Raw genomic sequence first — 17918 nt, 5'->3', positions numbered from 1 at the left:
TTTGTTCTGCTGAACACAAGGGAAGATTGTTTGAGCTCAAATTCTGTACCCCTTTGTGTTCAGCAGAACAAATAATATTTATATAGGTTGGAACAACTCAAGGGTGAGGATGATGACAGAATTTCATTTTTGTGTGAACTTATCCATTTATGGATTCTGCGCCTCAGGAATCATTTTTTGCACACATAGAAAAGACTATTTTATATTATCATCAACAGTTTTTGTTAACTTTCGTACTACTTACACTTAGATGGCAAGTTGCTGGTTGATCTTGGGCCGTTTGTTTATTTCTTTGCTTTCAAACTGAAAATCTCATCTTCAGGGGTCAAAACAAACAGGGCAATAAACAGTATTTTCTGTCAGTTAGAAAATATGCTAGATTGTACTGTTCGAAATAATTTCTTCCCTCCCCTATTTAAACCTTTCATTAAATAAAGCATACAGTTAACATAATAATGATTTCACCTTGGGTTGATTCACTATCCTCAAGAACTTAAAAAAAAATTAGCATGTAAAGGAGATATAGATACACACAACAAAGACATATTCTATATGCATTTTGGCTTTCCTTGAGTATTCCAGATTCAGTTGTTTTGCATTGTATATTTACAGCGTTTTGTCGGTGGTGTACTTTCTAGGTATGGACGCCCCGGAAGTTCTTCTTCTGCAAAGAAACAAAAGTTACAACTGCATTGTCTTTCGGTTTGTGAAAAACTTGACCTTGTTTACCGTGTCATCAACAGATTTTATACCTCGAAATCTTCTTGGTGTTATAATTTTTCGTGAACCTATTTCCTCCGAGCGTCCCTCAAACATGGGACTTTCAACTGCGTTTTGGACCCGATACCGATAACCTTGCTAGGTTGTAAACTGTCTGTTCTCCAAAAATAAGTACAAAAATTTTGTTTAATAAATCTTGATAGAAATAATTTCATATCTTAGGAATGGTTGCCAGTAGTTGATGAGATTAAAAAATAATCTTGGTATTATACTTTACCTGTGTCAGAAAATACTCTGACGGCACGGAATGTCACATTTTATGACTTTGGTCCCAACATTTGAATTGGGCCAATAACAGAACAGTACCTTTCGGACAGAGACAAAGGCAGCGTGCTTAATGTTTTCTACCATAGTGATAAAAATCATAAATGATTAATGTTATATCATTTAGTGTATAAAAACATATATGAAACTAAATTCCTACCCCATCGATCTTTTCGGAGCCCATGAAAGAGGGTGCCACCTCAACCTCATTTTGGGGCTCAATGAATTGAGTACTACAAGGCAAGGATAAACCTTGCAAGTTGGGAACAGTTTAGATAAAATCTGTAAAGTTCAGCTTGCAATACATCAAATGAAAACAAACACAATTCCCTATTAATAGCCACTCATTGGTGTTACTTCTCTTAAACTATATACTTATTTACTGGTTACCAATGTTTGCGTTTCTCGTTGTACTGGAAATTGATAGTTTTCAAAAAAGATGGCACTGGAGAGCAAATCACCAGAAGACAGAAGGAAGCTTGTAGGGAGGCAGAAACTCATGGGACAAAATTATTCACAAAGCAGAAGCTGGTGTAGATGCGAGGACTCAGGGGCCAAAGCTTCAGGACCCAGAATCTCCAGGGGTAAAGCCGAAGCAGTTACACCTCACAGATGACAAAGCTTCAGGAGGAGGCAAGACTCAGGGGTGCAGCTGAAGGATGTAGAGCCTGCAAGAGTCAAAGTGATACTGCAAGTATCTCAATTTCACCCAAATTGTCATTGCGGTGTCATTTTATTATTTTATTGTTATTTTTGGTGATTTTTACTTTGTTGTCCCATCCTAAAGGATGAAGAATGGACACCAGCAATTTTGATCCAGGTAGTTTTCCTCCACCGGTGAAATGCCCTCCTCTGAAGGGGACTTTCGTTCTAACAAAAGCATTGAGAATGCCTGATGTAGCCATTGTATGTTCCATAGAGGGGTGAATCACCCGGTGTTGTCAGATATTGGCTGTAGATTAGATTTGTGTACCCCCTGCAATAACCACGGTGTTGGTCCGCCTTGTTCTGAAACCACCTCGGCAAATTGTTCAGGGCCTAACACAAAGGCATTGCTTGGCACCAATTGAATGACAATCAAGTTTTCCCGTGATTTCTGTCTTGGATTAGATGTTTCCTCAAGATGATTTGCAACTTGTGCCAAAACATTTTTCCGATCGGACCATTTTTTTTTTCATATGATGAAGATAGGGGCTCTCAAACTTGAAAGCACTGCAGCATGTCAAGGCTACCAAAGTTTTGGGCATCTTTCTGCAAGGTTTGCAGCAAGGAATGGACATTGTATACCAAAAATGTGTCACTCCATACAGCTCCCGTCCTCATCTCTCTACAAAATACTTAAGCAGCTGGTTTGCATAAGCTCCTTGTGACTTTGTGAGTAACATCAGGATTCACCAAAATTGCAAAGAGCCGTGCTGAAGCTCAAGAAGTGTGCATAGAGATGGTCTTGGAGAATTCCCTTTAGAAAAACAATCTTCCCAGTGTAGGATAGCAAACTGTCTGAACTCTGTTGCTTTCCAGCGATCTATATTTCCTGCAAGCCCCGACCCCGTTGGCTTCCTGGCAAAGCAATCTGGAATGGGACTTCTTTAGTGACACCAGCCTCTCGCTTACACTGGTCACATCTCCTGATGACATCCGGAAATCTGTTCTCCCTCTTGTCCACAAGAGCAGCAGCTTTTCATTACCCCGAGATACAGCTCTGGTGCATATAATCTATGGGGAATGATTTGATCATGTCAGATCGGGAGGACAGAGAAGTGGTAGATCTCCTCTTCTTGATGGTGTTCAGGTGTGCCAGCATTCCCTGAATGATTGATCTGTCTCATGGTCAGGTTATTTGTTTTCAGGAATATGTCAGATCCGACCTTCCCCAAGATCCCCTCTGGTCGCATTTATCGCACCCATAGTATCCAAAAACTGCTTTATACACTTTACCATAGTTATTTTAGCTGGAGCATCGCAGGTAACACATCGTAAGTTGGATGTTTCTCTCGAAGCGTCTCCCTCCCCAGGTAAGACCATCCTGGATTAGTTCTGCCAATTCTGCTGAACAGCGTCAGAGGCAAAGTTTGGGGTGTTTTGGGTTTGGAAAGCAGCAGTGGATATGCACAGGGGGAAAATACATTCCTGGAGACAAGTTTATGGGAACACAGAACTGGCCAGAGGGATACATTTGAGCTTTTGAACATTGGCAGCCCATCGATGTTCAGGGAGAGATCAAGTGACTGCAGATGGTCTGTCACAGATGTTTTGAGAGCTGATCTGCCACATTAAACTGTATACTTTCGACACCATATTTGGTAGTATGTTCATAATTGGTTTGTGTGTCCAAAGAGCGTCCTTTGCAGTATGGGGAAGGTATGTCTTCATGCCCATGTCTTTTAAGGCTGTTTTATAGAGCATCCACGGCATTATGTTTAACTTGAAACATACAGCCCATTGCCCATCTCCCATTTCGGAAAAGTTCTTCCCTGAGCGTGGGTGGTAAGTATCTGGTTCGCTCTCAGAACTTGACAGGGCTGGAATCTGAAAGCATGTCAAGATGTTCCTTGTTTTCTTCCTCAATGTGCTGGTTGAGATTAAGGCTGTCACTTTCAGCAATGCTAGCCATCTCAACTGAACTGATAGTTTCTTCTTTGTTGTCTGCCTTTCTTTTGTGCCCTTGACACTCTAGCCCAGATTTTTGTTGTAATCTGCCTCCTACGCTCTTGGATGTCATCAAGCTACTGTACTGGTGTCTCTGCCAAATAATTCAGTAAAATTACATTTTTCAGTACACTTACAGATCTTATCTGTTTTCTCAATCTACCAGTATCAACCATATAATTTAAAATTTGATACTGAAACTTACCTTTGTTGAGGACATATTTGCCAGAAGCATAAGGGCTGAGAAAACAGAAATAAACATAAGTTAACACACACACACACACACACACACAACACACACACACACCTCACAAGTTTGGAAGCATTACTATTTTTTTTTTTAGTGCCTTTGAAAGAAGTGTCTTAGTGCTCATCCAGCCTGCATTTATTTGTTCAGAAATACAGAAAAACAAAACTATTGTGAATATTATTACAATTTAAAAGAATGTTTTTTTATTTTAATATGGTTTAAAATATAATGTTGATTAAAAAAATTTTGTGCTTTTGAACTTTTTTCTCAAGGAATCCCTGAAAAAATTATCACTGTATCCCCCCAAAAAATCTAAATAAAATAAAATAATAATAATAATAAATAATAATAATATATAATAAGAATATATATATATATATATCTATATATATATATAATATTATATATATATATATATATTATATATATATATATATTATATATATATCTATCTATTATATAATTAGCACAACTTTTTTCAAGCATTGATAATAAGCATGAAATCACATTATTATGATTTCTGAAGGATCATGTGACACACTGAAGACTCTGAGTAATGGGAGTAGAAAACTTTTGCTTGGCATCACAGACAATAAATGACATTTTAAAGGATATAAAACATAGTAAAAAGTCAAATTAATTTGTAATAATATTTCACAATATTATTGTTTTTTAAATTTTTCTGAATTTGATTAAATAAATGCTTTCAAAAGCATTAAAAATAGTAATGTTTCCAAACAAGATAAAAAAAAAAATTAAAATAAAAAACTGATTCAATTTGGCCCCCCTCTCCATTATACTGTTGAAAGTTGCTTTTGCTTTTTTAAGATTAATATTTTGTATTAAATCAAATTTGATGATTACTCGAATATCATGTTTATATTAAACTTTTTTTTTTGTTATATATATGTGTGTGTGTGTGTGTGTGTGTAATGAAAGTAAACTCAACATATTGTAAAAAAATTGGAAAATCTTCCCACTTAGGTTACATTGGGATGTAGTAACGTTAAAGTATTTTTTTTTATAGTTAAATTCAGGCTAAATCAATGGCATTGCACTGTCTACTCCCAACTATGACCATAGGAACAATTTTACATGAACCCATTTTTCTCAAAAACAGGAGGGTGAAAATATTATTGTGATTTGACCCAAAAAGCTACTTTTAACTGTCGCGCCGCGCCCCTATTGTTTTTGCGATCCACTTAAAGACTTTTCAGTGTGTTTTCCTGGTTTTCAACACTACAATCAGTTTTGAATTTAAACTCCAGTGCAATAGGTGGCGGTATGCATAGTGCTGCCCCTCAGTAAACAGGAGAACAGGAGGTTGGGCTAGCGTGCACTGATATTTTCAGTTTCGTTTGTCAGATCAGTGATTTTCTTTCGATTTGTTTAGGTGTAAAAATGGCGTCAGGTAAGAAACAATTTGGATACGAATAAATGCAGCCACGTTTCATTGATTTATTACGTATATATGAAATATTAGCAAACATAGAGTTGTTTACTTCATTTAGTTTATTGAATGATATTTCACTTCGGTCTTATATTATGTTTAATCCATTGGACACCAGGCAATAACCAAACTTCTGCGTGAGGTTTCTTGTTATTGCCCATTTATTAATATTTTTATGTAGACTATAGATCAGGGGTGCCCAACCATGCAACCCTCCTGGCGATCGACCCTGTCCTGCATTGTTTAGCTTCAACCACCCTAATCAAACACACCGCTGCCTTTAATTTAAGTGAGCCTGAAGGACCTTAATTATTTGCTTCAGGTGTGTTTGATTAGGGTTGGAGCTGAACTTTTGCAGGACAGTCGATCGCCAGGAGCAGGGTTGGGCACCCCTGCTATAGATCCATAGTTTTTTTTTTTTTTTTTTTCTTCATGAGTTGAATGTGTGTAATTTTGTCACACTGTAGCTTGTTCTGAAGATAAGGAACAATAATAATGTCACCATCAAATGAGTGTTGTGATCTCAAACACAAGATCTGTGATCATCAGCACATGGTGTGTCTGAACTCAGTTTAGTGGTAAATGCAAACATTGTGAAGTCACAGCTTTTCAGTGCATGCTGGCTTTTATAAATCATTTATAATGGATAAACCATCTGTTCTCTTTCTCTGTATGTCTGTGATTTTTCTTCTCTAGCAGCAGCAGACAGACACAGTCCAGTACATGATCGTCCTAACAGTAAGTAAATGAAATCGCTGGCATGATATTAAGATGTGTTTAACATTTATGTGTTGTAAATCTTCCCCCCGGATTCACAGACAAGGCTTAAGTCTAATCCTAGACTAAAATGTCTGAGCTGTTTCAACTGAAATAAACTTGTCTGTGAAACCGGGCCTTTGTGTTGTAACCACTGATCTATATATGACTGGATCGCTCATCGCGTTCTAAACTGCCAGCAGACAGTGAAGCCCCCGGAAGTGTTCGATCCGCCATCATACTAATTCCCTACCAGCAGAGAGCACCATGAGTCACATTCAAACCGCTGTCCTAAAAATCACCCGATTTGAAGCAAATCAAACGGGACTAGTTTTTATGTTATGTGTATGTAAATTAATGTTTACTTCAGGTGTTATCTGCAGTGTTTACGGTCTTTTGGGGCAGTATAAGCGATATATTTAAACCGTTTATGTGTGTGTGTCTGCTGCGCAAATGATGACACAGGTAACGATCCAACACAAAATATAGCTTTCTTCTCTATGAACATAATCATTCAGGAATTATTAAACATGAAGTGTTACTGTAGTCAGAAATGGATTTGAATATATTAGAGTGAATAATACAATAGAATCTGTTAATATTGCTATATACTGAACTGAAAAGATTACTACTATCTTGGAAATAAAGCCTTTAAATGGTCTTTAAATCCCTTTAATCCATAACTGGGTGTATAGTAAGTTATGTTTCTCTGAATAAATTATGTATGTGTATATTTTTTAATGGTCATGATTGAGCAACATCTATTTCAGACTCTCCGAGATCGCGCAAATATGTTTACTAGCAGTTACGTTACTGTTTACATGTAAAATATTGTATGCTGAATTAATAATTATTTTAACAACCGTTTGAATCATTACCTGCTTCAAAATGAATGCTGTTAATGAAATCATTGTTGAAACATTTGCACTTAGCGCTGAATAACGAAATAAAAACCTTATAAACTAAATTATATAAACAATGAATAATTGTTACAAGGCAAAATAAAGGTATACAAGCTATAAATCTTTCTTCAGATTCAGAATGAGCACACTTTGTCGTTTGTTTTGTAATGTTGAGTTCGTGTCCGTCTGATGTTTATCATGTCATGATGTTCGCTACTGTAATGAACGTAGCTTTTGAATAAGTAGGGGAAATCCCCGACATTTAAAAAAAAATAACCGTTTACATGCCTAGGGTGTTTGCGTTGCAAGAATGTACAGGGATACTTCCAAATTTAAAAACGCTGACTTGTTATGTCATGTTTTCTCATTAAAATCATAAAATTTCCCAACTTAATTCAATGGAACGTTTACGCACGCGAACACTAGGATTACCAATATGGCGGCGCGGCGGCTTCACTTAATGACGTCATGGAGCAATCCAGTTCCCCCCCACACCCAGTTCTCTATTCTAGATCAGTGGGTGTGTAACTGTTAAAGTATAGGTTACCCTAAAATGAAAATAATGATTAGTCCCAATATGTTGAGATTTACTAAAACAAAAAAACAAAACAAAACAAAAACTATGAATGTGAATTACTTGCATAAGTGCAGCTTTACCAAAACAGTTTAATTGATAAAGTTAATGTCTCGTTGTATTTGAGAGAGACAGAATGTGATGTTGGTCAGTGGTTAAAGTCTGTTTGATGAGAACGACCCCCATATTTTTTACATGTATAGTTAGACCAACTTATGCTGTGTAAGAAAATATTAGGCATCGTAAGTATAAATATAAATTCTGTTTTTTTTTTTTTTTTTTTTTTTTTTTTTTATTTAAACATTCTCTCATTTTCCAAAAATGACTAAAGGCTCCATAAAATCACCATAAAACTTTTCCGTACAGATCTGTGCCTACAGGTTTTTCTTGTTTTTTTTTTTTTTTTTAACATTAATTCTTGTCTTGTGTTAAATCTGCTAATTCTATAGAATTTTTTTAAATGATTTTAATGTTGACTGATGATTGTGCAGTGCTTTTTATTGCATTTTTTGTGTCTCTGCTCTTTTCAGTGAGTGATCTTAGAGAGAACACAAAAACAGGAAGTGATCGAGGAGGTTTGTTACTTATTATTTTTCATAATAAAATGATAAGAGTATGATCATGAACTATTTTGTCCTTCAATAGATACAGTGTAGTGCAAGAGACAGAAAATGACAGGGAGAAAAATGAGGGTCACTTTGTGAGTCCATGACATTTTTACAAATCTCTTTTGTTTTGGTTTAAAAGTAATTTCCGTGATCAATTGTCATTTAATTAATCGTTAACTGCAAAATGTGTCTATTGCGTTGACATATTCACCAGAAGGACTGGATGTGCAACTGGCACTCAAAAAGCCAGCTTCCTCAGCCGAAATAAAGGGGGTGCGTTTTAGTCTTAATAAAGGCTAGAAGCAGGCACTGTAAAATAAATAGATGTGATTATCATTTGATAAAATGAAGAGAGCGCGCTCTGTAGTTAGGCTACTTTTGGGTCATTTTTACTTTGTCGGCTGTTTCATATCCTGTTTAACGCGCCTTTTTAAATGGTATCATGACATTACTAGCATCCAAAATAGGGCTGGACAATATATCGAACGATATGATCACGCGCATCTCGTCAGTAAAGCCGGTTCCATGATTAGCGGTAAATCCCCATCACCTGCTTTCAAATGGAGCTGCAGTTAATACACAGAGCCGTAGTTCACTGAGAAGCTACGCTATATCGAGTTCATTATCAAAGGCGATTCATCTTCAATAATGAACTCGATATAGCGTAGCTTCTCAGTGAACTACGGCTCTGTGTATTAACGGCAGCTCCATTTGAAAGCAGGTGATGGGGATTTACCGCTAATCATGGAACCGGCTTTACTGACGAGATGTGCATGGTCCGATATATTGTCCAGCCCTAATCCAAAATATAATTATCCCAAATGTAACTGTGGCTCGTGGGGCTGTGTTGCGCAGTCAGAGAACCGCTTCCACCACCAGAGCTGCGGCAAAACGAAAAAAAAAAAAACTTGAATATGTGAACTTGAATTTAATTACTTGAATATTAATCTGTACCTCACATGAAACTATGGAACTGCTTCAGAACACTTGAAATATGTCCATGAAAACATTTTGATGCTTTATAATGTTTTTGCCCCTTTCGTGGGGCTCAACATTAATGCAGAATAGTATACGCACAATATCGGATTTGGATCAGTCTCGTCTGACCGATACCCGATCCGCAGAAAATGCTAGTATCGGAGCCAATACCAATCCTGAGTATCGGATCGATGCATCCCTAGTCTCAAGCCTCCAGGTTTTCATCCAAAATATCATAAATTGTGTTCCGAAGACGAACTGAGCTTTTACGGGTTTGGAACGACATGGGGGTGAGTGATTAATGACAAAAATTTACTTTTTGGGGTGGAGTACCCCTTTAAGCAGCAACTCCTTTTTCCTCTCTCCAGCAACACAAGGGATGCACCGATGTATCGGCCACCGATATTTATCAGACGATTTTTCCTCAATTTATAACCATCGGCATATCAGGTATATAAGGAAAAAGGCCGATATAACAAACCAATGGTTTATTAATTAACTGCGTGAAGGCACAAAGCTGTATAATGTCTGTTGCATAATCCTTGCGCTGCTGTCTACACATCAATGCTAATCAAATAACGAAAGATTGCACACTATTCTTATTAAACTGACAAACTGCTTATTAAACTGACAAACTTTAAATCCGAAGAACTGCGTGATGTCATTACCCATATAATGTTAGCTCCATAGACTAGAAAACCCATCAAAATAAGAGTCCCACCTTAGTAAAGATCTCAACCATATTCAAACTTACAAAAAAATATTAAAATGTATACAAAAGCAAATTAGAATATTAATCATAATAAAGTCTGTTAATTTTTGGCCATGAATTAAAACAAATAACATTTAACATAGAAAGAGCAGAAGAGCAATGAGAAACTGAGCATGAACTAATTGGATCTTGCATGTTATCATGACTGGCCAGGTTTGAATATACGAAAAAAACAAATGAGATTTGAGAGCTTGAGCATGAGGCAAGATTTTTGTTTTCTTAGTCTCTTTACTAATGAAGACAAAGTAGAATTAGAGAAGATCCAGATAATATTTAGCTCATTAATAATGTGCTACACTATGATCAGCATGATTGGTCCAAACACACAAGTGTCTGTGTTGCTGGAGAAATTGGAGCAGATTATTTAGTCAAACAGTGTTTTTTTGTTTCTCCACAGAGACATCGATGGAGACACAGATGGAGAAACTGAGGAACTCATTAGAGATGTGGTTTCAGTCACAAGGTAATGACCATACAATCTGCATTAATTAAACACTTTTCATGATTGCTGAAGTCTACACACATTTGTGAGACAAAACAGTAAAACGATATGCAGAGAAATAACATGATTAACACATGATGTTTCAGTATAAATTATTTATCTATCTTTAGAATCGAGAGAAAGAGAAGATGAACTGAGGATTGTGCTGCTGGGAAAAACTGGAGTTGGGAAAAGTGCAACTGGAAACACCATCTTAGGAAGAAAAGTGTTTATATCAGACATTTCTGAAGAATCTGTTACTAAAGAGTGTCAGAGAGAAACATCTGAAATCAACGGCAGACACATTACTGTGATCGACACTCCAGGACTGTTTGATACTGAACTCAGTAATGAAGAAATCCAGAGAAATATGAGAAACTGCATCTCCATGATCCTGCCTGGACCACATGTGTTTCTCTTATTGATTCCATTGGGACGATTCACTCAAGAAGAAGCAACATCGGTGAAGATCATTCAAGAGATGTTTGGTGAAAACTCTTTAAAGTACACCATGGTACTCTTCACCAGAGGAGATGATCTGCATAACAAAACTATTGAACAGTATCTGGGAGAACCTGGATCTACACTTAAAAACCTGACTGAAGCATGTGGAAACAGATTCCATGTGTTCAATAATGAGACTAGAGACCAAACACAGGTGACTGATCTACTGCAGAAGATAGACAACATGGTGAAAAAGAACGGAGGGAGTTACTACTCATGTAAGATGTTCAGAGAGATGGAGAGACAAATACAGAAGAACATACTGATGGAAAGAGTCAGAGAAAGAGAAGAAGAGATGAAGATGATCATGGAGAAAGAAAGACAAGAAAGAGAGGAACAAGACAGAAAGATACAAGAGATGGAGAGAGAACGAGAGGAGAGGAAAAAAGAACGAGAGGAATTGGAGAAACAGAGACAACAGGAAAACCAAAGAAGAGAAGAAGAGGAAGAGAAATTGAGAAATATAATTAAGAAAACACGTGATGAATATGATCAGAAACTTAAACGAGAGACAGAGAGAAGTCAGAGAGAGAAAGAAGAACTTCAGTTCAAACATGAAGAAGAGAAAGAGAGAATGAAGATGAAGATGGAGAAAGACAGACAGAATTATGAGAAAGAGAGAAAGAGAAGAGAAGAAGAGTTTAGAGAGAGAGAAGAACAATATAAAAGAGAGATTAAAGACACAGAGGAACAAGACAGAAAGATACGAGAGGAGATGAAGAGAGAACGAGTGGAATGGGAGAAAAACAGAAAAACAACAGGAACAACAAAGAAGAGAAGAAGAAGAGGAGAAAAAAAAGAGGTAGATTCTTTGAACTTTATAACAAAAAAACTCCTTTAAACTTTATACAGAACTTTATACAGAGGCTCAGCACAAACTTTAAGTCAAAACAATAACCAACTAATTTTGAAATTATTTTGCAAAAGAATAAATATTTGGGTGTAAACAATGCTTTTATTGCACTATAGTTTTTTTTTTTTCGGGAGTTTATGTGGTTGAAAGAATAATTAAAGATTTATAATTAATAATAATTTTAATGTACCTGACTCAGAGTTGAGTTTCTAATCATTTGGTAAAACATAAAGACTCACCATTTGTCCTTTCTGAGCTTTGTATCTGAAAACAGAAGATGAAAATAGTGAGGAAAAAAAACAACAACTAATTATCGGCAGAAAAATATTTACATTTGTCATTTACCAGACGCTTTTATCAAATCCAAAGCGACTTACAAAAGAGGACAATGGAAGCAATCAAAAACAACAATCGAGCAAAGATATACAAGTGCTATAACAAGTCTTAGTTAGCTTAATGCAGTACATATGGCAAGGGCTTTTAAATAATATAATAAATAAAAGAAATTATGTGTTTTTAGCTGATTCTTGAAGATGGCTGAACACTCAGCTGCTGGGATTGAGTTGGCCAGGTCATTCCATCAGGAGGGAACAGTTAATGAAAAAGTCCATAAAAAGTGACTTTGTGCTTCTTTAATGCTATAATAAAATTATTGCTATTATCTCTGAAAGAAAGCAGAAAAAAATTGTCAAGTGCTTTATTGTTTTTTTTTATTCAGATACCCAGTTAGTCAAGAAGTACGAAAACAATGCCAGCAAGCATGTGAGCTGTTATCAAAGGCAAAGGAGGCCATTTTTCTTATTATTTGAATAAATTACCATTTAAGTTGTTTTTCAGTTGTTTTATTTGAAAAAATTAACAAAACATTGTTTAGAATATACTATTTAGTTGTTTCAGTTTGTTATTTGTCCAAAAAATACAATAACATTTTTAGAATATATATTTTTTTGACAGATTCCTAAAATATTTGTGTTTTGTCTTATGACAGGTGGTCTTATAAATTGTTAAGCACTGTATGTTTTCATAGCATTCAGTTGGCACATTTGTTTTAAGGACATCGTGCAGAATGTGGAATGGAGTGTTTTTGTCAGTAAAATTAAAATAAAGGAAATAGGGGTTTTAACCCGATTAATCAAGAAAAAAAAAAATAATAATTCGACCAACTAATCGATTATCAAAATAATCGTTAGTTGCAGCCCTACAGACAACACATCATATTTAACTGCTTTAGAAATTTTCCCATATACAGTGCCAATAGACAGTAGAAGGAAAAGGAAAGGGGATCCACTTTATATTTTAAAGCATTCGTTTAAAAAAAAAAAAAAAACACCGGAAAAAGATGCTAGGATTTGGGGAGGAAAACAAGAGATTTTTCTTGCATTCCAGTGAATTATTCATGAGATATAGTATTTAACTATTGTAAAGTAAATCGGCTGAGCAGACCATAAGTGTGCAGTATATGCTGTCTTTCTCACATCGTTACAGTTGAATACAAAGGAAAAGGAGTAAATAATTCAGGAGCCAAACAAAAAACATTACGGTTGATAGAAAAGTGGTCATGCTATATTGTTGTCAAATTAAATGTCACATTAAAGGTGACCTTATTATGCCCCTTTTTGCAGGATATAAATTAATTATTTGATGTCCCCAGAATTTGTATGTGAAGTTTTAGTTTAAAATACCCCACAGATAATTTTTTATATCTTGTTAAATTTTATACAGTACTACAGTTTGTCAATTTAAAATGGTAATTGTGCATTAACTTGGGCATAAAGTCTGTCGTCAAAGTATTTCTGTATTATTGTCTTACTCGACTGCATCCCCAAGCAGCTGGCATCCACCTCCGAAAGCAATTGTGTTCTCTGCTTAGCTCTGAGGCCAAGTAACTTGTCATATATGAAAATTATTAAGTGGTTTCTCTTACTTTTCTTGGTGATATTAGGGCCAGTTTACCAGGAAGTGACTATTTTGTTCTCTTTGACTCGTTGGATGGAAATGGTGTTTTATTCACATATGTTTTATCCCTGCTGCAGATGAAGCCTGTCAGTATGTGACTGGAATTGTGGGTAAAAACCCGTTACTCCTGAGAGAGCTGGATCTGAGTGGATATGAACTAGGAGACACAGGAGTGAATCAGATCTCTGCTCTACTGCAGGATAAACACTGTACACTCAACACACTGATGTGAGTATTTTCATTGTTACAAGGACACTTTTAAATTCTTGCTGCTGGGTGTTTTTTATGTGTCTTGTATAAAAGATTGCTGACTGAAAAACCATATGTGACTTTTGTAATGTGGCTATCATCATCATCAGCAGTATTTGTCAACTGTCAGCTGAAACATACTGGTAAATATTCAGATTAAAGCTGAAGTGTTTTCTCTTTATGCAGTCTGAAGAAAAACTGTATCACAGAAGGAGGGTGTCATGTTCTGGCTGCAGCTCTAAATTCAAACCCTTCAAATCTGACAGAGCTGGATCTGAGTGAGAATAAACTAGGAAACCCAGGAATGAAGATCATCTTGACTCTGTTTGAAAATGTACAGTGTAGACTGGAAAAGCTGAAGTAAGTATTTTAAAAGTGTACCCCATTAATTACCCAGACTGCAGTGACCCACCACAGTTTCATAGATTAGAAAATATTTTACACTTCTCATCAGAACTGCACAATTAATCAAAATAAACTTGGCATTGTGATATGTGATACAGTCTGCAGTAGGGATGCTCCGATCCGCCTTAATCACCTCTGATACCGATTCCAATACCTAGGGTTCAGTATTGGCCGATAAAGATACCGATCCGATACCAGTGAATTTTTATTTTTTTCCCATTTAAATAAATGTAGAATTTATAATGCAGTACTCATAGTGACCAGAAGGGGTGATGAAGGCTGTCTTCCATTCGTCCCCTTTGCGGATTCGACTGAGGTTATAAGCGCTCCGCAGGTCCACCTTGGAGAATATGTGGGCTCCACGGAGTTCCTCGAGGGTGGCAGGGACTAGAGCTTAGATCGGGCCCAACAAATCAAGACCAACCCTACCCGAGCCCGCGCAGTTATATATATCTATATACATATATATAAAAATACTATTAATAAATGAGCAAAAATTGGCCACTCAATATTAAATATTCAATTATTTTAATTATCATAATTAAAGTTTTAATTTTATTAAATTGAACAAGCACAACATTCAGCATTCAATCAAATATTCTTAAAGATTAATTATTATTAATAATGTTACTTCAACATATTGTTATTTCAACATATGTGAGTGAGCAACAAGCAAGATGTGCATTTGTAAATTCGGTGACAGCGTGTGTTACGAGTTTCAAATGGTGTAAGTGTGACCGCGGCGCACCGGCGCCTCCATGTCATTATTATATTGTCTGCTATATTGCTTTTTATGTATTAAATCCAGGCAATTGGTTGATGAAAAATGTATTAAAATTAAGATACAATTTATAATAAATGAAATTCACTTTAAAGAAAATATTTCTTCAAAACAAAACTTAACAAACTTGAAACTAAATGTGCTTATTTAATGGCTAAAACACGTAGGCTACAGACTCTCTTTTTGTACAAATTGCAGCACATTCATTTAATTCTGAATTTTGCACATGTGAGTTGAAAGGCATTTGTTTGTGCATAGTAAAACATCTGTAACATTTATCAAGTTCATAATTGTGAGTGCATTTATTAATTATTATCTTAATGAATAATACGTCAAGGAAGAAGCATGTAAACTGCGTTGTTTGTTTATTCAGAAATAATTGAATGGATCATAAATGGATCTGAAATTCCGAATGAAGAAATGTAAAACAAAATAAAAAATAAACCGTGAACAATGAACACAGAAAATGATGGCCTAAGACTATAGGCCTATTACTTAAGTATAATTAAACAATGTTTTAGAACATATAATATTTTTTTTAACAAAAATATTTGTAAAGCCTATTATAAAACGTAGGCCTATAGTGCAAAAATGCTGCTCCATTCTGGTAGTCTCCTGCCTGTGTATGAGCCTGTAGATGAAGTGTGAGAAATTGATTAGGCCAAGCAAGGCTGCCTGCTATATATGTAATCATTATATAATACCATATTAATCACAAAGCTATAGCCTACTTCCATGGTTCTACATGTTGTCATGCAAGAACAAGATTGCGTCCACAGTTTCTGGTTTCAGAGCGGTCCTGCTCTGCTCTATCGTTTGGCCAGCTGCGCTGAACACCCGCTCGCTGCTGCTGCTGCATGCTGGAATGCAGAGGACGGATCTTGCCAGCCTGGCTAGTTTTGGGTACACCAATCCATTCACTTTCCACCATTTCAGTAGGTCCCGGTCGTCATCCATGGCATGCTTCTGTGAATTGTACATAGCCACTTCATCCTCATCTGGTTCGTTATCATCGTCTTGGTTCTCCCACTCAGCAAATTCGGAGTCTCTCCTGGGCCTAGCTGCTGGTGGTGTGAAGCCAGCACTGCTCATTGCACTGTGAGCCGCAGCAGCATCTTCCTCCACAGGCAAGAGTAGGGTGCGAACGTGAGCATGTACTTCAGCTATCTCTACAGGAGACATCATCCTCAATTTGTTGAATTTGGGCCAGAGGAAAAGAGAACTTTGTGCAGCATGTTCACCTTGATTTTTTGCACAAGGAACTCAGCATGTCTCTGGCGCACAAATGCTTGCTGCGGTGAGTCGGTGTGCAGCATGTTCACCTTGATTTTTTGCACAAGGAACTCAGCATGTCTTCAGAGCATCTTTGAGCGTCTGTGCCAGAAACTTCCCTCCTCTCTCATCTGCCTTTTCTATGCAAGCCTTGGAAACGGTGATAAGGTGAGGCAGAATGGACTGGGCCGATATACGACCATATGTAGCACAAATGCTTGCTGCGGTGAGAAGATAACTTTGTGCAGCATGTTCACCTTGATTTTTTGCACAAGGAACTCAGCATGTCTCTGGCGCACAAATGCTTGCTGCGGTGAGTCGGTGGGAGAGGGCTGGCAATGTCTCTTCAGTCTCTCAAGCCAGAGGCAGACCAGGTTCATGGTTGCATATTTGTCGCCCTCCAACTCTCTCTGGGCATTATAGAATGGCTCCAAAAATGTGACCAGAAAGCTCAATAAGTCAGGTGCAATATTTTTGACGCGCTCAACCTCACCGCGGTTCTCCAGTTTCTCCTGTAGCTCTGAGTATATGTCTTGCACTGACTTGAGTGTGAGGTACACTGTGCTGAAACGCGTCTCCCCCATCTGTAGCACTGTCTTTGACAATTGCACAACCAGGCCAGATTGTTTTAGATATCTTACAAGTCCTTTCACAGCAGATATGGTCTCTCCTATATCTGGCGCGTTTTCGGACAGTGCGTCGGCATGCAGACCGTGGCGAAGGACAGTATTAATTAGGTGATCGAGACAAGAAAGCCTTCTATATGATCCAACAACCCCAATAATGTTGCTGCCTTCATCTGTTACCCACAATAATCTGTTCAAAAAAAAAAGATCAAGCCAAAATTAGATGCCTTTTTTGCTTTTGCTAATTGTACAATAAATAAAAAGAAACCAAAACGATTAGTCCATGGGAAACATTGCGGTGGTGAGAGTTTTACCAACTAAATTATAGTCGTCTGTGATATAGTGGCACGTTATTGTGATGTAACTTATCTTTCTGTAGTCATCAGTCCACATATCTGTGCTCTTCGCTACGTCTCCATTCTTCAGAGCATCTTTGAGCGTCTGTGCCAGAACTTCCCTCCTCTCATCTGCCTTTTCTATGCAAGCCTTGGAAACGGTGCTAAGGTGAGGCAGAATGGACTGGGCCGATATACGACCATATGTAGCACCAACATTGATTAATTCTTGAGCTAGCCGCTTGAAGCCCTGGCCACTTACAACGTAAAATGGCCTTATGTCCTTGCAGCAAAACTCAACGCATTTCTCTGTGATAGCTTGCCTCGCCCTCAGGGGAATGCTTGGAAAAGTAACAAAAGAGGACATTGAGGGCTGAGGCTGACTACTATCATAATTTCTGTCATGGCAAGCCTGCTTCATGTGTCTGTTCATCGTCGAAGTCCCCATTTTTTGCTGTCATAGGCGAGCAGCG

The 17918-nt window shown here is 37.0% G+C and overlaps 1 protein-coding gene across 1 annotated transcript; it reads left to right on the top strand.

Moving 5' to 3' along the window:
- The first annotated feature begins 5193 nt into the window (after positions 1–5193).
- On the top strand, positions 5194–12551 carry LOC109069053 (GTPase IMAP family member 4-like). Its single transcript, XM_042756120.1, has 6 exons — positions 5194–5354; positions 6090–6131; positions 8156–8200; positions 10381–10446; positions 10596–11698; positions 12540–12551. Exons 1-6 carry the CDS (start codon positions 5345–5347, stop codon positions 12549–12551), a joined length of 1278 nt encoding a protein of 425 aa, XP_042612054.1. The 5' UTR covers positions 5194–5344.
- Positions 12552–17918: the final 5367 nt, after the last annotated feature.

The sequence above is a fragment of the Cyprinus carpio genome, unplaced genomic scaffold (genome assembly GCF_018340385.1).
Source record: "Cyprinus carpio isolate SPL01 unplaced genomic scaffold, ASM1834038v1 S000006796, whole genome shotgun sequence".
Lineage (NCBI taxonomy): Eukaryota > Metazoa > Chordata > Actinopteri > Cypriniformes > Cyprinidae > Cyprinus > Cyprinus carpio.
The sequence above is the reverse complement of the archived record's forward strand: the minus strand, read 5'-3'. Positions and strand labels throughout refer to the sequence as shown.

Coding starts and splice junctions, on each gene's coding strand:
- LOC109069053 (XM_042756120.1), top strand. Junction 8,201..10,380: donor AACAGGAAGTGATCGAGGAG/GTTTGTTACTTA, acceptor GTTTCTCCACAG/AGACATCGATGGAGACACAG. Junction 10,447..10,595: donor GATGTGGTTTCAGTCACAAG/GTAATGACCATA, acceptor ATCTATCTTTAG/AATCGAGAGAAAGAGAAGAT.